Source organism: Ochotona princeps, chromosome 4 (genome assembly GCF_030435755.1).
Source record: "Ochotona princeps isolate mOchPri1 chromosome 4, mOchPri1.hap1, whole genome shotgun sequence".
NCBI classification, from domain to species: Eukaryota; Metazoa; Chordata; class Mammalia; order Lagomorpha; family Ochotonidae; genus Ochotona; species Ochotona princeps.
Genome location: NC_080835.1, coordinates 6,940,970 through 6,963,343, shown reverse-complemented (window position 1 = coordinate 6,963,343; position 22,374 = coordinate 6,940,970). Strand labels below are relative to the sequence as shown.

Below are 22,374 nucleotides of genomic sequence, written 5' to 3'. Positions count from 1 at the left end.
GCATACAAGTTCATTGGGGATATTGTTCTATAGTTCTCTCTCTTTTTAAAGATTTATGTATTTTTATTGGAAAGGCAGATATACAGAGAAGAGGAGAGGCAGAGAGGAAGATCTTCAATCTGATTTTTCACTGTCCAAGCGACTGCAACGGCCAGAGCTGAGCTGAAGCCAGGAGCATTTTCTGGGTCTCCCACATGGGTGTAGGAACCCAAGACCCTGGGCTGTCCTTGACTGTTTTCCCAGGCCCCAAGCAGGGAGCTGGATGGGAAGCAGGGGCCTCCAGGATTAGAACTTGTGTCCATATGGGATCCTGGTGCATTCAAGGTGAGAACTTTAGCCACTATACTATCTCGTCAGGCCCTACAGTTCTCTTTCTTTGTTGCTTCATTTTCTGGTTTTGGAATTAAAGTGATCTGAATTAACAGAATAAATTTAGGTTATTCTCCATATTTATGTTGCTTCATAGTTTGAGAGCATTTCTTTAAAGGTTTGGTAGAATTCAGCAGTGAGAGTATCCAGCCCTGGACTTTCTTTGGTTGGTGTGGTCTTTATCATTGATTCGGTCTTTGTTACTGGTCTACTTAGATGTCCCCTGTCTTTGTGCCTCAGCTTTGGTAAATTGTTTCCAGAACTGTATCCTTTCCTTCTAGATTTTACAATTTTCTTCTCTCCATTTATTAATGTGGACTTTCAGCCTCTAATTTTTGTCAGCTGGGCCAATTTTGAAAACCCGATTTTTTCTTGAACAGCTATCCATTTGGCTATTTGAATAGTTTGTTAAATTTCAATTCTAATTCTTATTCTCCCTAATTTATATTCATTTCTCCTATTAATTTTGGGCTCATTTTGTATTTCTACATCCTTCATGTGCATTCTTCATTCATTTACTGGATACCTTTCTATTTATTGACATAGGCAACAATTTTCATAAACTTTCTTCAATATTGTTTTTGCAGTATTCCATAAGCTTTGAGATTTTGCTATCATTTCATTCACCAGGGAGTTTTTTGATTTCTGTTTTGAATTTCTTTGTGACTCACTGGTTATTCAGGAGCACGCTATTCAATCTCCATGTGTTTGCTTATTTTCCAGTTTTGTGTGTTGTTAATCTCCAGCTTCATTTCATTGTGAGAAAAGCTACATGGTATGATTTCAATTTCTTGATTTTTTGAGATTTGTTTTATGGCCTGGTATGGAGGCAGTGGTAGAGAGAGTTCTTCACACTGATGAAAAGAATGTTTATTCTGGAACCCTGCATGATAACCTAATGGCTGAATCTTTACCTTGCAAGAGCCTGGATCTCATATGGGCCCTGGTTTGAGTCCTGGCTGCCCCACTTCCTATACATCTCCCTGTTTGTGGCCTGGGAAAGCAGCAGAGGATGGCCCAAAATCTTGGGACCCTGCATTTGTGTGGAAGACCGGGAAGAAGCTCCTGTCTCCTGACTTCAGATAAGCTTAGCGCTGGCCATTTCAGCCACTTGGGAAATAAACCAGTGCATAGGAGTTCTATCTCTCTGGCTTTCCTTTTCTCTTTAAATCTGACTTTTCAATAAAAAATAAAAAACCAAATCTTTCTTCTCTAATTGTATTCATTGTTTATTAGTCATGGTTTCATTTTTGTTCCTTTTATCCCCTGCAATCAATAGGTTGCTCTTTCTTAGGCAACTAAAAGGCTGCATCACTTTACTTAAAAATCTAATTATTTTCATTTTTTAAATCATTCAGCTTAGAAAATAAAAAGAATGTTTATTCTGCAGCAATAGGCTTGAGTATTCTGTAGCTATCATATAACTCCATTTCTCAATAGTGTGGATTAGCTCGGCTTATGTTTGTTTGGTTAACTGTCTACTAGTCGAAACCCCTTGTTATTATTGTGTTGGAACATAAGTCACCCAATGATTCATTACTATAGGTACACATTCTTGTTAAATTGATCTATTAGTTGTTAATAATTCCTTTCTTTGTCCATTTAACAGTTTTTGTGTTAGAGATGACTTTTTATGATGTTAGAAAAGCTATTCTTGCACCTTGTTGCTTTCTGTTAGTGTGAAATATCACTTTCCATTCTTTCACTGTGTATCTTTGCTGGTGTGATGTTCCTGACAGCATATGTATTCAGCCATATGTACCTTTTAATTGCCATTTTAGTCCACTTGCATTTAAGATCACTATTAATAAATAATGACTATGCTCATAAATTATTACTGCTTTTTGTCTCCTTTATTCTTTAACTATTATAATTTAACTATTCTTCCTACCTTCACAATCGTTCATGATGCTGTTTGCTTTCTCCATTACCATGGCACTATATTCTTAAGTATCATTTGTAAGGCTGAATATCTTTTACCCATCTTCATTTGTTGTGGGCTAAGGAGTTGATTAGTGCTCATTAACCTGGGCGGGAACAGGAACTGGGCTTGTGGCTAAAAGCACCTAGACTAACTGGACTCATCTATATCCAATATCCTGCTAAATGAGGATGCGGGGGGGAAGAGTATATAAGGAGAGGTGAAGGACCTATAAAGGGAGACTTTGCAGAGACTTCCACCATCACTGGTCTCCTGTCGTTGCTTCATCCCCAGACCCTCTCCCTGTCCACATTACTGGCTCTGCTGGCTGGAGCATTCCTTTATAAATGAGGCCTTGCTGGATACAGCATTTTAGGCTGACACGTTTTTGTTTTAGGACTCAGACTTCAACTCGCAATTCCCCCATAGCATGTTGAGTTTCTGATGAGAAGTTTACCATATTGGGGAACCTTTAAAACGTCTGGCACACTTTCATGTTTTCTTTAGCCTATTTTGGAAAGTTTTGCTGTGGTGAAGGTCTTTGCTGTCATGTTTATTTGGAGTTCCCTGTGCCTCCTGTACTTGAATGTGTATACTTTTCTAGAAATTAAAAAATTTTGCACTATTATTTCACTGAATAGTCAGTCTTAGGCTTTGTTGTCATTTTATCAGGAAATTGTAAGAAACAAATATTTGGCCATTTATGCTATTCTAAAGATCCTAAACATGGTTTTCAGTTTTTTCCTCAGTGAAGCATTTCAATTAACTTTTCTTCTTGTAGCATATGTACTCTTTCCTCTTCCTGTTTTAATTTGTTGTTGAGATTTCAGCCACTAGGCCATTGCTCCGGGCCCAAAGTGCAAAGTCCTCGCCTTGAATGTTCCAGGATCCCATATGGGTGCCAGTTCTAATCCCAGCAGCTCCACTTCCCATCCATCTCCCTGCTTGTGGTCTGGGAAAGCAGTCAAGGACTGCCCAGGGCCTTGGGACCCTGCACCCGTATGCAAGACATGGAAGAAGGTCCTGGCTCCTGGTTTCAGATCGGCACAGCACCAGCCATTGCAGTCACTTGGGGAGTGAATCATTGGACAGAAGATCTTCCTCTCTGTCTCTCCTTCCCTGTATATCTGACTTTGCAATAAAAATAAATAAATTTTAAAAAGACTTTGCACTCTAATTTTTGACATGCTGAATATTATCTTGCAATGTCCCATTGTGATTAAATTTATTTCTTTCCTTCTTTATTTTTTCTTATTTAGCCCACATAAAATTGGCAGGGTCCATATATTTCAAGATACATTTCTAGGAGCCTACTGATATTTCCATCCTAATTATTTATATGAATGAAAATTATGTGATGTTTTGCATCTGTGCACTTTAAGAGCACAATTATAATGTCCATTTTACCCTTCTTCCTTCAACCTTCCTTATTTTTTTAATTCTTACAATAGATAATTTCTATTGATTTTGTAATCATTCTCCACTAAAGAAATAATTCAACAATAGTAAATGTAAAGGTGATTGCGCCTGAACAGTATAGACAAAAGCATAAAGAGTAACCAAATCTCAAAATGTCAATTTCTCTCATATGCACTACAGTTTTTGTGCTCTGTGTGTGTGCTACCACTACGGCTTCAAGTGGACTGACCGGCTTCTTTTCTTAGCCATGGGTATTCTGGAGTTGATGATAGATCATTCCTGTGGATGTGATTAAGTATGCATGATTCTGGACCTCATAAGGCCAAAGTTTGCAGGTGTTCTGGCAGCTTCTTGGGTCTGAAGGAAGATAAACCGCTTGATGTATCTTCAGGGGCATCAGCAGCATTGTGTTTATGAAGGCTGCTTGGGAACAGCCTGGGACATGACAAATGTGGGTATATTAAAGCAGTTGGCTTGTGGGAAGGACTGGATAAATAACTGGGGACAGTTGTCTTAAGAAACTTGGATGCATGCATAAACCATAAGGTACTGTGCAGCAAAGAACTAATCAGGAGAAAAGCATGTCGTGGACCGGCCTATTTTCCCAGGTCAGTGCAGCAGTGCGGTAATCCAGTGGCTGCTGCAGAGACCTCAGGGTCCGTGAGGGCAGATGTCTCCAGCAGCCATGACAGGACTCCTGCTTATCATGTTCTTGTCAAACAGGATCACTTTTGCTTTGCTGTTAATCTTGAGTGTTGTCATTCTGACAACTGTGTACCTATTTAGTCGTTTTATGACTATTGTGGTGTCTCCATGCTTGCTAGGTCTCTGGCAACTTCTCAACTCCTCCAGAAATCTGCCTCAGACATTATGGTGAAATAGTTGGTTTTTTTTACTCCAATTAAGTTTAATTCAGGTCAAAAAGTCTTTTAAATGATGTCTTAGGCAAATCTTCAGCTAGACAGGCAATGAGAGCTCACTGTAAACAAGGAGGTTTTTGGAGGGTTAAGACAGGACAAATGCCACCAATCTCCATCATATACTGCCTTTCAAAGTTAAATAAATAATGCCATTACTTCATGACTAAGTACATGTCATTGTCTATTACGACTGATTTCATAAGCAATTCTCTCTCTGCTACACTGCAAAGAAGACTACCGAGTCCCAGCCTTTGTGGTGAAGTGTCATTCTTTTCCTTGTTCACGTTTCAGGTATTTCAGAAGGTATGAACAGGAATTATGGCTGCAGTCAGGCCTAAATAAATTAAATGTTTATCTGACAAGATTTACTTGAGTCTTATCAACATAGTTTCTTCTTGGGTTGTACATACCTGGACAGCAAGGAGCAGACAAACAAAGGTAAAGACACAACCAGCTGTAATGTGTACCAGTCTCGAATCGCAAAAGCTATTCCTCCCAACAGCATCTGCCCAAGGCTATAGGCACATAACATCAGCGTTACTCCAATATGTTGAGATCTGGGCACTGTCCATTCTGATGCTTAAAAAAAGAAAACAAAACAAAACATATACACAATTTCAGACAAATGGCAATTTCAGATCCATTCAAGGCACAGATACAGTGGAAGTCACACATTGTTGACTTACAAAGAATGACAGGGTTTCCTAACACATTCATGACAGGAAATCCAGCCAAGAAACGTAGGATGCAGAAGATGGTGAAGTTTGGAGCAAAGGCTGTACAGGTGTCCAGGATGGCTGTCAAGAGGAGACACCATGTGTATATCAGCTTCCGCCCATATCTAAGAAATAAGATTATTTAGGAGGGAATAATATAAAGGTTAGTCAACTTGAAACACATGACATGTCTTGAAATTCAGGATAAATGTTCAGCAACTGGAACACTGTATTTGACCCTGGTGGATTTGTCTTGTCAACAGCAGAAATCATGGATATTACCCTCTCAAATGTCAATTTTCTCTTATGCATTACATTTTTATACTCTGTACATAAGTTATCATGAATTAGGGAAACATGATATTTGAGTTTAGAGACCTGTTTGTTTCGTTAAACACAATGATTCCAACTGTGACTATTTGGTTGCAAAAGACATGATTTTATTCTTTTTTACGTCTCAGTAGTATTCTATAGCAACACACCAATCTCACCGATCAATAGATCAACTAGGCAAAAGTATCATCATCATCAACAGAGCTAATCTGCACTATTGGTTGGATGATACTAACATATCTACAGAGTATTTTATCTCATAGCTACCAAAGACACTCTTTTCTACATTGCATGGACATTTCTCTAGGACAGACTATATGCAAGGGCATAACGAAGTTTTAGGAAATTCAAAATTAGGAAAACATACTATATGTCTTTTCTAACCCAGTACAATGAAGCTGAAAATTAGAAATTTAAGAAAATGTAGAAATTATGAAAGCACATGGAAGCTGAATGATACACACTCTTGAATTTATAATGTGATGTAGAAGAAATCAAGAGAGAAATAAAAGAAATTTGAAACAGATTACAGTGTGATTAGTCATTTTATGGGATACAACAAAAGCAAAGTTGACAGAAATCTTTTTCGTAACTAGTGTTTTTATTAAGTCTTGAAACACACCTCCTAGAATGTATTATTAGGAGGAGTTAGTAGGAGGGAAGAAGCATTCAAAATTTAAGAATAAATAATCAGGGACTAGTGTGGTAGTGTGGCAGGCTAATCTTCCACTTTCGAGTGCTGGCACACTGCTATGGGTGCAGGTTCATGTCCCAGATGATTTACTTCTGATCCAACTCTCCAATTATGATTTGGGAAATCAGTGGCAGGTAGCTTAAGGCTTCAGTTCCATACACCTACATGGGAGGCTGGGGAGGAGCTTATGGCTCCCAGCTTTGAATTTTCAGCTCTGGCCATTGCAGTCATTGTGGAGTGAACTAGCAGATAGAAGATCTCTCTCTGCTTCTCTTTCTATAGCTGTGAAAATCTTTTAAATAAAACTAATTTTGAAAGAAAAAAAATGACACTTTAAAATTATACAAAGGATCAATAAAATGAACAGTTGGTGTTTTGAAAAAATAAAACTTTTAGACCTTTGCCCAGCTTATCAAAAATAAAAGACCTAAATTACTAAGATCAGACAGGCTACAGGGAACAGCACAGAAATAAATAGAATCATCATACATGCCAAAATTGGGGCTCAAAGACATAGAAAACCTGAAATACAATAATTTGGAATGCAATTGAATCAATAACAGAGACAGTAACAACAGGGCAAAGCCCATGGCTGGATGGCTTCACTACTGAATTTTACCAAACTGTTAAAGAAAAACTGATCCCAATATTTCTTAAACTATCTAAACAATTGAAAAGGAAGGAGCTTTACCATACGCTACCCATGAGATCAGCCTCATCTTAACTGCAATGCCAGAAAAATGACACAGCAAAGAACTATAGAACAATATTCCTGCTGAAAACAGATGCAAGATTTCCCAACAAAACATTAGCTAATGGAATTCAACAAGAATTCAAAATGATTCCCATTAGGATAAGTGTGACTGATCCTTTGTATATGATTCAGCATATACAAAGCAACGCATGTGATATGTCACATTAACAGATTGAAGAATAAAAAAATCACTATCTCATTAGGTGCAGAGAATGCATTTGACAAAGTATATGATCCTTCCATGATTATAAAAAGTTTAAACAAACTGGATATAGGAGGGATAAATCTCAACATAACCAAGACAATATGTTGGGCTTCCTTTCAGCACCTGCACGGGACACTTGCTTTTCAGGGCCCATTGAGCTCATGCTGAGCCTAGGGCCAGCAGAGTGGGACTGGGGACTCATCCTACACATGCTTTGGCTCCAGGAAGGCAAGCAAAGGAAAAGGGAGGAAAGAGGAGAGGGGTAGGGTTCCAGGCTGGTATGCTGGCATGGTGTCCATGTGGACCTAGCTTGGGGACTTGTAAACATGTTGGGGCACCAGGCCAGGATGGTTTTGAGAAGGGAAATTAGAACACCATTCTAGGTCAGACTAATGTTCCCAATCAAGTGTGATACCTGAGCTGGGTTGGTTAACATCTATCACCATCCACTAGTGCACATAAAAACTAGGGCTAGGAGACCCACATGGCAGATTAGACCACAGTATCTGCCAGTGACTCTCAGAACAGGGGATGGGTCATGTCAGGCTGGGCCATGGCACTAACCAGTATGCAAGGAACTAGGTGTTGGGTTAGAGTCTATGGGAGACAAGTGGGATCACCTTGTGGGACTGCAATATTTACTGCTTTGCTCAATGACTGGAGGTGGGAAGGGGCCAACCTAGGTATAACCATGGAACCCACCGATACTCATGGGAACTTGACTTTGAAACAAGCCTGAAAGCCCAGGCTTCAGCACCAATAGGTGCACCCAAGAATTGAGTGTGAGGCACATTGGGCTGAAAATCCACCATCACACACAAAGGCACCAATTGGCACATGTGAGATATGGGTCTGGGAGTGGGCCTGGTGGGGGAACCCGGGGAACTCCCCTGGTGAAGTGTAGCTCCTGTTGATAAGCACATGATTCAGGTTTGCATGTGTTCAGGCTAAACAAGGATGCTCCACTTGTCAGCAAATGTGTGGGTTGGCTCTGGAGGAGCAGACTGGGCAGAGCCAGGCCAAACTGTATCACGGTGGCATAAGCAATATCCAGGATGGGATGCGAGCCATGCTGAGCTATGCTATCACACCTTCTAGTTGAATGAAAGCCAGGGATGTGGGAAGACTGAGCTGGGCTAAGTTGTAGCACCCACCAGTGAGAGTTGGGACTGGGGGGCAGACCAGGACAGGATAGACTGCAGCATTCAATGGCAAAGGTCAAGATGGGCTATGCTTGGCTGGGTTGGAGCAACCACTGGCAAGATCTGGGTCTTAAAGATAAGAAGATACTCTGGCTGGATTGTGGGTCCCACTAGTGAGTATGAGAGCCAAAATGGGGCAGTGAACTGGGGTAGACATGGTATGGGTGTGGACTGGTCTGTTATGTGCCAGGCTTGGCTAACCTCCAGCACCCCTGGGTGCTCATGAGAGTCAGGGTGGGTATAGGATGGGCTGGGCTAGGTCTCAGCACCCACTGAACCACAAGAGAGCTAGGTTTGGGGATGGATCAGTCAGGGCTGTGCTATAATACCAATGGTAATAATTGAATGGATGTAGGCTGGTTGGGCAAGGCCTTGTACCTGCTGGGACAGGACGTGGCTAATGTCAGGTTTGGCCAAGGTCCTACTGAGTATGCAAGATCTGTCACTGGGAGGAGATCTGATAGAGGGGCTTATGCAACTCCTCAGTTAGGACACAGTCCCTGCAGGTGACAGCAAGAATCAAAGCTGGGAGCAACCTAGACAAGGCCAGGTTACAATACTCACTGGCATAAGTGTGATTCAGGTCTGAGGGCTGGCTGGGCCAGGCTAATTCATAGCATCCACATATAGATGTGAGAACCAGGATGGGGTGCAGATCAGGTTGGATTGGACCACACCAGCCATTTCACATTAGGGTAAGGACTTGGGGGATAGCTGAGCTGGGCTAGGTTGTAGCACCTGTCATCATGAGCCAGGACTAGGGTAGGTCAGGCCAGGGTACCCCAGGCTGGGCAGAATGGGATGAGCCAAAGTGTAACAACCACTAGCAAATGCCAAGGGGAAGTGAGCCAAGCCATAATGGGCTGTAGCACCCACCAGCACACTTAAGATGCCAGCAGGGGGCAGGTTCACTGGGGGGCTGGGGTAAGCTCCCTTGCTGAGCCATTGCTCCCATTGGTGAGTGTGATGTCTGGGACTGGGGACAGACCAGGCTGAGCTGGATTACAAAGCCTGTTGGCCTTCACGTGAGCTGGCCTGCATGTGAGCTGGGTTAGGAGAAAGCCAGTCTGGGCAAAGCGACCATATCCACTGGTGCATGTATGAGTCAGAGTAAGTGCAGACTGGTTGGGATTTTCTGCAGCATTAGCTGTCATGTGTTGGGATGGGGGGCAAGTCTTGTCAGGCTAGATTACACAACTACATGGAAAGTGCAAGATCTGGGGCTAGGAGAAGGTATAGCAGGGAAACTGTGCATATACCTCTGATGGGCTATAGCACCTACCAATGACTATGAGAACCATTGGTGCTGTGCCTTGCTGGGTCAGGTGGTAGCTAGATAGTGGGGCTGGTCAGGCTGAGTTAGGCTATAGCACCCATGGACACGTACAAAGCTGAATGAGATGTGGGAAAGACTAGAAAAGTCTGTTGCACATAATGTCATGCATAGATTGAGGCTGGGAGTGGGACTGGTGGGAGTCATTAGGGTTCTTTCAAAATAGGCTACAGAATTTACTGGTATATGTGAAGGACAGATGTGCGGTAGGCTGGGTTAGACTGGACCACAGCATCCATTGGCTTCGATATGACATGGAGTTGGGGACAGAATTGACGCAGAAACAGCAACTCCCAGTGTATATGTCGGGGGGAGGGGTGGCGCTAATGAGGGTGACAGTCTGAGTCTGATCCCACATTGGCTGTCACCTAAACGAGTCAGGTCATGGGTCACCACTGGTGAGGTTTCTTTGGGGACACCACCCAAGTGGATCGCTGGTCTCAAAACTCCTGGGGAAAGCAGCAGAGACTTGCCCAAGCTCTTGGGTCCCAACAATGATGTGGGAGACCTGGAAAAAGCTCCTGGCTCTTCCCTTTGGGTAGGCTCAGCTCTGGCCATTGTGGCTATTGGGGTGTGAATCAGCAGATGGAAGACTTTCTGCATCTCTCCTTTTCTCTCGGTAAAACCTGTCTTTCAAATGAAAATAAATAAATCTTTTAAAAACATATGGAAGGTATATATGTATCTGATAGATGATTAATATCTAGAATTTATAAGGAGCACAAGATAATAAAATAAGTCAAACATTTCAGTTAAGAATTCAGCTAAGAGTATAAGTATCATTTTTTCCAAAATTGAAGTGCAAATGGCTAACAGACATATGAAATGATGCTCAGAATCACTAGTCATCAGGGAAATGCAACTTAAAACACAACAAGAATTCACTTCACATCAGTTCAAATGGCTATCATCCAAAAACCAACACATAACAAAAGTTGGCAAGGCTGAGGTGATAGGCTGATAAAATCTCAGAGATTTGAAAATAAGTCTACAATATGACCTACTCATGCCAGGCTTGGGAATTTATCAAAACAAAATTATATCAGCATACTACAGAGATTAGTACATCTATGTTTATTGCAGGTCAATTCACAATAGCAAAGATATGGAATCAATCCAGATGCTTTTTTCATGTCTATGCACAGAACAAAAGATTCATAACAACAAATTACATTATTCAGGCCACATACAAAAGCACTCTTATTTGGTTGTAGCCTCCTAAAATCAGAAAAAGAGAGTATGCAGCATAAATTAAAGTACACCACATGAGTTTATCAAGGATTTCTAAAATCAGTGTGTGCAGCATGTGATCAACAGGCCAAATGAAAGAGAGATGACACTTACCTGTCTGAAAGACGGCCAAATATCAGGCTTCCCAGCAGCGACCCACTCATAAAGAGGGTTTGGACCACCGATTTTTGGGATTGATAATCACACACCAGGTCCCACTGAGAGAGAAAGCAACCCAGCAGAAGTTTAGCAGAGTTTAAGCCCTTTTGTTAAACCTGATGACAAACCCTTACATATGACACACATAGTTTCCTGCTATGGGGCTGCTCTCTCTCCAGCTTCACCTGCCGTCACTCTCCTCGGGCTGCCCACACTCCAGAACTACTGAACCTACTCAGCCTTTGCCACGTGACTGCCTCACTCACCCCCAAGCCATTCAGGTAATCTGCTGCCATGCGTCTGTAGTCTTTTTTCTCTAATATCACAAAATCCTTACTGTGTTACTGTCAGCACCTTGGAAAATCACTATAATTTATACTGTTAATATTCTTAGCTTTTCTTTTCTAATTTTTGACTTTAGAATAATTTATATAAATTACACATTGGAATTATACAAAGTGTTCAAAAAGAGCCCAAACTCAGATTCCACTATTGTAAATTCCATAGATATTTTCCATTATCCATTACCCAATGCAAACTTCTCCTATTTTGCTAAAAATCAAAGTTCGCTTCCTCTGTCTCCCTATCTCTCCCAGTATGTAGTACTGTCCATTCTGTTCTGGGTTTGGTTCATTTTGAGGTTTATTTTAGCTCCCACATATGAGGATAACACAATATTTAATTTTCTGTATCTTCTTTCAATTAACTTGATGTCCCTCAGTTCCACTCATTTTGATGCTAATGGTAGGATTTCAGTCTTTTAAAACAACAGAATTGAAATCTATTGTGTACTTATGCTTTTTCTAAAAATATTAATTTATTTTGTCTTTGAAAGGCAAGTTATAGAGTTAGGGAGACAGACATACACAAAGAAAGAGCTTCCATCCACTGGTTCACTCCATAAATGTCCAATTACATCTTGGACTGATACAGTTCAAAGCCAGGAGTTTGAGATTCACTGGAGGCCCCCCAGATGAGTGCCAGTGCTCTAGGATGTGAAATATCAGCAGGAATATCCCAAGTGGATGAACAGGGAAGTGATTCAGACAGAAATAAGCTGATGTTTATATTCATTCTGATTTGTAGGATTTTTTTTTAATCCATTGAACTATTGAGATGGGCTCACATATCATCATCATTACTTCATGTGCTGATGACAACCTTTGTTGATTTTATATCTTGGCTATTGTGAACAGCAATAGCCATGATAGAAAAGGAATCATGGAATTATTCCACATAATTTAGATGTATGCTCATTGGTGAATTTAGTAGGTTTTATGACAGTTCATCACCTGGTTTTGCAAAGTCTGTACTGCTTTCTGGAGTAGCTGTACTGATTTACATTGCCAGTAACCGCATATAATAGTTCTGCTTCATTTACTTACAGGTAGCCATTGCTAAACTTTTTTTCTGAAATGGAATGATATCTCATGGTGGTTTTAATTTTCATTAACTTCTGGGGTGCCTAGTAATTTGGGCCATTTCCCCATCTATTTCTTGATCATTTTAATTAATCTTATTTGAATCATCTGAAGAATTTCAATAGCACTGTCACCTAAATCCTATGCCCAGAGGTTTTGATTCACTTGCTGTGTGCGTCAGTTTTGGAGTAAGTATTAAGTGGCATTGATGTGGCATAATACATGCCTGGTAGTACCTCTGCATATGAGAGGGGGATCTGTAATCCTATATTTGCAGCAGCACAAACTACAATAGCAATGACATGGAAACAAACCAGATGTGTGTCCAAGGAAGAATGGGTAAAGAAACTGTGGTATATCTACTCAATGGAATATTATTCAGCTATTAAGAAGCATGATATTCAAGAGAAAAAAATGGCCGACCATGGAGGGTTAATGTAAGGGGGAAGGCAGAGAGAGAGGGCCAAAAAGTGCCAGAAGGAGCAAGTATAGTTAAAAATAGTATAAGCAGGTGTGCGAACCTCCCAGGACACTGCAGAATCAACAAGATCCACGCAATCTGGAGAATCAACCAAAAATAACAACAACAAAAATACCAAGGCAGCGCTCGGCAGTCGGCTTAGCGGCACGGCGGCTCGAAAACAGTGAATTAAGAACCCAGCAGGGGAAAGGCCGGTGGGAATTTTAACCGGAGAATATACAGGCAACTTTAGGAAATCGTTGCACAAAGCCCCTCCAGTGGTGGCTAGAAACTGCAGGAGTGCTGAAACCTCTAGCACTGGTGGCGATATTAATAACCTTGGCGGGACCCAGGCAAAGACAGGGACAGCTAGGTAACACACATTCCCCCATAACGAAACGCTACGGTACCGGAAGGGCGCTAGGACCCTGAAGTGCAGTAGCCAGCAGCTGAGGCAGCGAGGGTGAAATCCCCAGGATCATAGCTAAACCAAATTCTGGGCCAACCCAGGCCAGGGGAAAGAGGCAGTGGAGCGGGGCCTGCCAGATCCCGTACCTACACAAAAAAAAACAAAGCAAAAAAAAAAAAAATTCAAAAGACGAGACCTGGGCAACTAGGCACTGAAACCTAAGGCGCTGAAACCTGAAACCCAGAAGGGAAACAAAAAAAAAACAAAAACTCCCTGGGCCAGAAGGAAAACTAAAACCTAGGCTAGCAAGACCTCAGGCCACCCACTAGGTGGCAACAGAGGTCAAGGGTGAGGATCCAGCAACACCTTGGGCCACAAATATGAGACGGAATAAGAGAGTTAGTGATGTAGACACAGCTTGCTCCACCTCAAAAAGCCACCATAAAGCCTGGTCAATCGCAGAGATTACAGATGAAGAAATTGAAGATGTCTCTGATAAGGAGTTCAGAAAAATAATTATAAAACTCTTCAGAGACAATGAAAAACAATGGGACGAGCTCAAAGATTTTAAAAACCACATAATCACAGAAACAAAATCACTCAAAAATGAGATCCTAGACTTGAAGAACAAAGTTGAGAGCTTAGCCAACAGAATTACAGCAGCAGAAGACAGGATATCCGACTTGGAATATTCCCAGAATGAAAGCAGGCAGATTATTAACCAACTAGAGTCACAACTACACAAGGCAACCAAGACGATCCAGGAGATGAACGACAACATCAAGAAGTCAAATATCAGAATCATGGGGCTCCCAGAAGGAGTGGAAAGAGAGACAGGCATACAACCAGTACCTGAGGAAATTATGCAGGAGAACTTCCAAAATACCTGGAACATGAACCCAACCCAAATTCAGGAAGGCCAGAGGACTCCCCATAGGGTGGACCCAAAACAATCCTCCCCAAGACACTTGGTAATCAAGCTACCCTCCAATGAATACAAAGAAAGAATCCTAAGGTTAGCACGAACCAAAGAGAAGCTTACATTTAGGGGCAGGACCATCAGAATCACTGCCGACTTCTCAGAACAGACGCTCCAGGCAAGAAGGGAGTGGAACAAAATCTTTCAAGTACTGAAAGAGAACAACTGTCAACCAAGAATACTCTATCCAGCAAAGATTTTATTTGTATACGAGAACGAAACTAGATACTTCCACAGCAAAGAGAAATTAGAAGAATATGCCAACACAAAACCAACTCTACAAAATCTCCTTAGAAATGCGCTACTCCCAGAGAAAAAGGAAGCAAGCCATAAGCAAGGATGGCAATCAGGGAGATCTCAATAAAGCCCATCCACAGAAATGACAATCAATTACCAACAACCTCAAAAACACAGGCATATGTCACAGCAAAATTATAGTTTCTCAATATTAAGCCTCAACACAAATGGCTTAAATTCATCACTCAAAAGGCACCGATTAGCAGACTGGGTTAAAAATCAGGACCCAACTATATGCTGCTTGCAAGAAACACATCTAACCAGAAGAAACTCCAAGAAACTCAAAGTGAAAGGGTGGAAACAAATATTCCATGCCAATGGACGAGAAAAAAAGGCTGCTGTGGCAGTCCTATTCTCAGATGATATGGACTTCAAAGTAACAAACGTCAAAAACGACAGGGAAGGGCGCTACATCTTCTTGAAAGGGAGGATCCAACAAGAACCAATCACTATTCTTAACATTTATGCTCTTAGCCCAGATGCACCCAGCTACGTGAAACAACTACTTTTGGACTTAAAGGGAGACATAGATGAACATACGATAATTCTAGGAGATCTGAACACCCCACTAACACCAATAGATAGATCAACACAGCAAAAGCTCAACAGAGAAGCCACAGAACTCACACAAACAATAGAACAACTGGACCTAGTAGACATCTATAGAATATTTCATCCTAAGGCCACAGACTACACCTTCTTCTCAGCAGTGCATGGCACCTTCTCCAGGATAGACCACATAATAGGACACAAAGCAAGTTTAACTAACTACAAAAATATCAGAATCATACCACGTACCTTCTCAGACCATCACGGAGTGAAAGTGGAAATCAACAACTCAAAATGTCCCAGGAAACATGTAAACTCCTGGAGGCTAAACAATATGCTATTAAACAAACAATGGGTTAGAGAAGAAATTAAAGACGAGATCAAAAAATTTATGGAAACCAACGAAAACTCAGATACAAACCTCCAAAACTTATGGGACACTGCCAAAGCAGTGTTACATGGTAAGTTTATTGCAATTAGCGTGCATGTCAAAGCCCAAGAAAGGCAACAAATGCAGGAATTAAGCACACACCTCCAGGAACTGGAAAAGCAACAGCAGAAGGACCCCACAAACAAGAGGAAACAAGAAATCATCAAAACAAGACAAGAACTAAATCAGAAAGAAATTAAAAAAACCATTCAGAAAATAAATGAATCAAAAAGCTGGTTCTTTGAGAGGATAAACAAAATAGATACCCCACTGGCCCGATTGACAAAGAAAAAACAAGACAAAGCAAGAATTAGCAGCATCAAAGATGAAAAAGGCAACATAACAACAGACATTACAACCATTAAGAACATAATTAGAAATTACTACAAAGGACTGTACTCCAACAAATCAGAAGACCACCAAGAAATGGAAAAGTTCTTAGACTCACACCACCTGCCAAAACTTAGCTCAGAGGCAACAAATGAACTGAACAAACCCATTACCGAATCAGAAATAGAGTCCGTGATTAAAGATCTCCCAATAAAGAAAAGCCCAGGCCCAGATGGTTTTACCGCAGAATTCTACAAAACATTCCAACCAGAGCTAACCCCAATCCTTTACAAGCTCTTCAAAACAATAGAAAAGGAAGCAACTCTTCCAAACTCATTCTATGAAGCCAATATCACCTTAATCCCAAAACTGAATAGAGAATTAACAGAGAAGGAAAACTACAGACCGATCTCCCCGAATAACGTTAACGCTAAGATTCTCAACAAAATCCTAGCCAATAGGATACAAAAAAACATCAGACAGATCATCCATCCAGACCAAGTAGGTTTCATCCAGGGAATGCAGGGATGGTTCAACATAAGGAAATTCATAAATGTGATACATCACATCCAAAAACTGAAAAACAAAAACCATGTAATAGTATCAATAGATGCAGAAAAAGCCTTTGACAAAATTCAACACCACTTCATGTTAAAAACCCTAACCAGGGTGGGGATAGAAGGAACAATCCACAATATAATCAAAGCAATATATGAAAAACCCAATGCCAGCATCATACTAAATGGAGAAAAATTGGATCCCTTCCCACTGAGATCTGGAACAAGACAAGGCTGCCCACTATCACCACTGCTATGCAATATAGTCCTAGAGATACTTGCAGAAGCCATAAGACAAGACAAAGAAATGAAAGGAATCTAAATTGGAAATGAAGAAGTCAAGCTTTCACTATTCGCAGATGACATGATTCTTTACATAGAAAAACCAAAAAGCTCAATACAAAGACTCCTAGAACTCATACGAGAATTTGGCAGAGTGGCAGGATACAAGATAAATGAACAAAAATCAACAGCCATAGTGTATGCAAACGGCCACAAGATGGAAGAAGATCTAACCAACAAGCTACCATTCAAAATAACAGAGAAAAGCATGAAATATCTGGGAATAAATTTAACCAAAAGCGTAGAAGACCTTTATGAAGAAAATTACAAAACACTCAAAAAACAAATAGAACAAGACCTCGAAAGATGGAACAACATCCCATGCTCCTGGATAGGCAAAATTAATATCATCAAAATGTCTATACTACCAAAAGCAATATATACATTCAATGCAATCCCAAATTACCCACAGCATTCTTCATCGAACTGGAAAAAAATGATACACAGATTCATCTGGAAACACAAAAAACCACGAATAGCCAGAACCACTCTGAAGAACAGGAACTTAACAGGGAGAATCACAGTGCCGGATCCATGGACATACTACAGGGCAGTGGTCATCAAAACAGCCTGGTACTGGCACAAAGATAGAGAGGAAGATCAGTGGAACAGAATAGAAACACCAGATGGAAACCCACACAGATACAGTCAATTAATCTTTGACAAAAAGACAGACAACAACCCAAGCAAATGGAAAGGTCTGTTCAATAAATGCTGTTGGGACAACTGGTTAATAGCCTGCAGAAACAAAAAGATAGATCCACATCTCTCACCATACACCAAGATCGAATCTAAATGGATAAAAGACCTAAACCTACATCCAGAAACCTTCAAACTTTTGGAAGAAAATGTTGGAAACATACTGCAACACTTAGTGGTAGGCCCTGACTTCCTAAAAAAGACTCCAAAAGCAGTAGAAATCGAGACCAAAATAAACAATTGGGACCTCATCAAACTAAGAAGCTTCTGTTCAGGTAGAGAAACAATCAACAAAGTAAAAAAACAACCTACAGAATGGGAGAAGATCTTTGCACACTACATAGGAGATAGAGGGCTGATCTCCAGAATATACAAAGATCTCCAGAGACACCAAAACACCAGAACAAACAAACTGCTCAAGAAATGGGCACGGGAAATGGGCAGACATTTCACAAAAGAACAAACCCAAATGGCAAACAAGCATATGAAAAAATGCTCAAGTTCCCTGGCAATAAGGGAAATCCAAATAAAGACAACAATGAAGTACCACCTAACTCCAGTAAGGATGGCACATATACATAATACCACCAACACTTGTTGGCAAGGTTGCGGGGAAAAGGGAACCCTTCTCCACTGTTGGTGGGAATGCAGACTGGTACAGCCTCTATGGGAATCAGTTTGGCGAATACTCAAAGAACTGAAAATCAACATACCGCATGATCCAGCAATAGTACTCCTAGGGATATATCCAAAAGATCTCCTACACAAGAAACCAACATGCATGCCTATGTTCATAGCAGCACAATCTACAATCGCAAAAACCTGGAAGCAGCCAAAATGCGCATCAATAGAAGACTGGATAAGAAACCAATGGTTCATCTACTCTATGGAATACTACTCAGCTATTAAAAAAAACAAAATGCAGTTCTTTGTGGTAAATGGGCCCGACTGGAATTCCTTATGCTAAGAGAAATGAACCAATCCCAAAAGGTTAAATACCACATGTTTGCCTTAATCTGAGATGAAAAGATGACAACTTGAAGATAGTACCTGTATATTGTAATATTAGTGCAATCTCTAACAACCTGTATCCAATGCAATAAGATAATGCGATATAATCTATAAACCAACAATTAATGTCAGAATACTTAAGATCTACATCAAAAAACTGTAAAACCTACTATACCCTCAATACGCTATGTTAACCTGTAATGGGGAGGGAGTGCAGGGAAATCTTTCAGGACCATAAAAAGAGTGAGAAAAAAGTACAATATAGCCTATCAAGATCAAATCTGGTAATTCATAGACAACAGACTCAAAGCGGCACTAAACAACAGTAAAACTACTATACCAATGCATGAGGAGGAAATCGGGTGCGATCCTGACAACCTCTTAACAGGAGGTCATGTGCGTGGAGCAGGGGGGCACTCCAGAGTGGAGCAGGTGGTAAGGAGGAGGCTTGGATCCCAACCATGAAGACTCCCAGACCTTCACCACAAACTATTAATACGAGCAACAAGGACTATATCTCAACTGCCAAGGAGGCCACAGGGAATTGGATGCCCTCAGAGGCTGAGTACTCTGAGGTCACCCACCCCCAACCGGAGCTTCTGCAGGGGATGGAAGAAGTCCAAACACTACCGTGCAGAAACCAACGTCATCGGAAAGACAACCAGAAGCTCTGAGCGGCCCGCAGAAACAGAAGAACAATAAATGTCCTTCGGGACCAGGGAGAAGAGCTTTCTCTGGTCCGAGCCTGGCTCCACCTCTGGACCCCCACCCTCCCTCGCAATAATCATCAGGATCGCCTCGAAAACCCCTCACAGCAAACAAACAATCATACAAACTAAAAAAAAAACCCTAAAATAAATAGACAAACAAAAGAAAGTAGAGCTTGAAATCTGACAGGAAAGAGCTGGCGTGGATTGGCTCATGCCTCGCTGGGTGGGACACAAAGATTAGTTACTCCTTACCATGGTGTTGAGGATTTCCCTGCACAGCCCCCCCTCCAAAAAAAATGTTCTGCACCCTAAATGTCGATAAATGTCTTGTTAGAGTTACAAGCCAGTCCAGATTATCCTAAAATCTGCCAAGATCAGCAAAATTATACTTCAACACAACAAATGGCTAAATACTAAAATGAAATGGACACTAGACAGCTGAATGGTACCTTATAGCCATTTTAAGGTATATAGCAGCCGGTCCTGTATATAAACTAAAATTGAAATGTCAATGAGCTAATCATAGGTTGTGGTTAGGGCTTGTTTTTATTTTATTTTATTATTATTTTTTTTACATACTGGTTACTCAAAACCACGTCAATTCCATAATATTGCAAATTGCTGTTGATGTTATATTGGGACTCTTAATTGACTGGGATGATATTCTACCAGCTCTAACTTCAGACCAGAAATGGTCTCCCCAAGAAACTGTTCAACCCATCTGGACAATAAGTAGCTGGACTCTATGCTTGCTGTATGTTTGCAAGGAAAGAAACTTGATTGAATTTGAACTGTAATGCTGCATCAAGGTGGAGGAATCCACCAGGAGGGAGGGGAGGTGGAGGGGTGGGGGGATTCCCAGAGCCTATGAAACTGTCACATAATGCAAAATAATTAATAAAAAAAAGAAAAATAAATAAAATGAAACTCCAATTTGAAAAAAAAAGAATGATATTATTCCATTTAAAACCTCAATCACTTTTAATACAGTTATCATCACTAATAGATTATATATAGTTTGTTCAATTCAATGAACTCAAAAATATAATCAAACACCTGTGGTGAAATTGTGGTATAGATGTTCAATGGGTACTACATTACCCTTCTGAAGACACAGTGGGTAGGTGAGGTCCCAGTCCATTTTTAAGTTCATTTCAAAACTTTCAGTTCATATTACTTTTCTATGGAGAGATTTATATAAAGTATGTTCAGTTCAGATCACTTTTCTAGGAGGTTTACAAGAGGACTCTTACCTTAGTCACAATGGTGGATAGGAAGGAGCTTTGGTCATATACCCAGCCATCCACACAGGGCTCTGTGTCTGACTCACTAATATTGGCGAGGGTCCCATTCAGGTGAAGGAGCTGCCACTGGGGATGGATGAAGCGACGACACTTCTCTGGCTTCAGGTTTGAGTCCAGGGGGATGGAGACTCTCAGGAGATCATCCTGGCTGAGGATCCCAGTGTCATTGTGGGAGACAGTGCGATTGTCAAGGAGAGGGACCCAGCAGCGATGCTCAGGGGTGGCTGCAGTGAAGTTCTCCAGCAGAACATGAGGGTACGCAATGACACTGGCAACAAGAAAGAAAGCAATCTGAAGGATCTGGAATCTTCCCAGAGTTCCAGCTTGATCCAGGAGCTCATCAAAGGCCATTGAGGCTGAAGGGCTTGTCTCCAAGAGGAAGCACAGTTGTTTTATGGAGAGAAGTTCGGAAGCGGCAATGTTTCCTTTCCTCAAGTTCACTAACACTGTGTAGACCTTGACTCCACTTTCTCCACAGCAGGCCCCTTCTCACACCTGCATAAGAGCAGAGATTAGAGTTTCTCCCATTTTTTTATGTTTAGGCAGCCGCTAGGTTGAAAATTGAGGCACAGATGCAATAATTTGGCAAAGGGATCTACAGTTGTTAACCAGACGCTAGTCAAAAAACACTTCTCTAAATGACTCCTACCCTGGGGTTATGTCAGACTTGAGTGAACTTGTTTTAGCTGGATGGCATCTCCACGTGGATTAATACATGCATGTACAAAGGTCATTCATTTTCAGGAAGGAGATATTGGAGACTTATTTGTGAACAGCACAAGAGTGTTCCTCTACAAAAACAGAGTAGGGCTTGTCCTTAGAATTGAAAATGACTAAATGCTAACGGAAAGTTACCATTGGTTAAAATAAAGCAAAGTGGAATGTTCATTATGATGGTACCTTTTCGTTAGTAAGGTTTTGCTTTAGTTAAAAAATAACACTGGGGCCCGGTGGCATGGCCTAGCGGCTAAAGTCCTCGCCTTGAATGCACTGGGATCCCATAGGGGCACCGGTTCTAATCCTGGCAGCTCCAATTCCCATCCAGCTCCCTGCTTGTGGCTTGGGAAAGCTGTTGAGGATGGCCCAAAGCCTTGGGACCCTGCACCCATGTGGGAGACCTGGAGGAAGTTCCTGGCTCCTGGCTTCAGATCAGCTCAGCACTGGCCGTTGCAGCTCACTTGGGGAGTGAATCATTGGAAAGAAGATCTTCCTCTCTGTCTCTCCTCCTCTCTGTATATCTGACTTTGTAATGAAAAATGACATAAATCTTTTAAAAAACATAATTACACTGAGTCATTTTTAGGATTTTTCTAGTATTTTTCTAGTATAGAAAGAAAGGTGGAAATTGTGCCTGTATGCAATAGTTTTTTTCAACATATGTTGAGTGATTCTCATGGCACTTAGCTCTTTCTACTGTTATTTGCACGAAGTGATATTGTTCACTCATGTGAACAATATCTAATATATAAGCATTTATTTATATAAAAAATATGAAGTTACTGTTTAATAAAAGCCAAAGCAAACTAGCAAACGAACCTTTAGGATTGTTTTGACAACTGTAAGTTCCTGTTCAACTTCTAATTCACTGTCTGTGGAACATTTCAACATGAAGATTTCTGTG

General features: G+C 41.0%; 1 protein-coding gene across 1 annotated transcript in view; it reads right to left on the bottom strand.

The window, feature by feature from the left end:
* Positions 1-21,104, bottom strand: part of LOC101525387 (steroid transmembrane transporter SLC22A24-like) — a 49,988-nt gene extending 28,884 nt beyond the window's left edge. The window contains exons 1-4 of the mRNA XM_058662401.1: positions 20,703-21,104; positions 11,211-11,314; positions 5,316-5,470; positions 5,040-5,208 (exon numbers count right to left, since the gene is read on the bottom strand). Of these exons, the coding sequence (XP_058518384.1) occupies positions 5,040-5,208; positions 5,316-5,470; positions 11,211-11,314; positions 20,703-21,104 (830 nt within the window). The remainder of the gene's footprint in view (positions 1-5,039; positions 5,209-5,315; positions 5,471-11,210; positions 11,315-20,702) is intronic.
* Between the last annotated feature and the right edge of the window lie 1,270 nt (positions 21,105-22,374).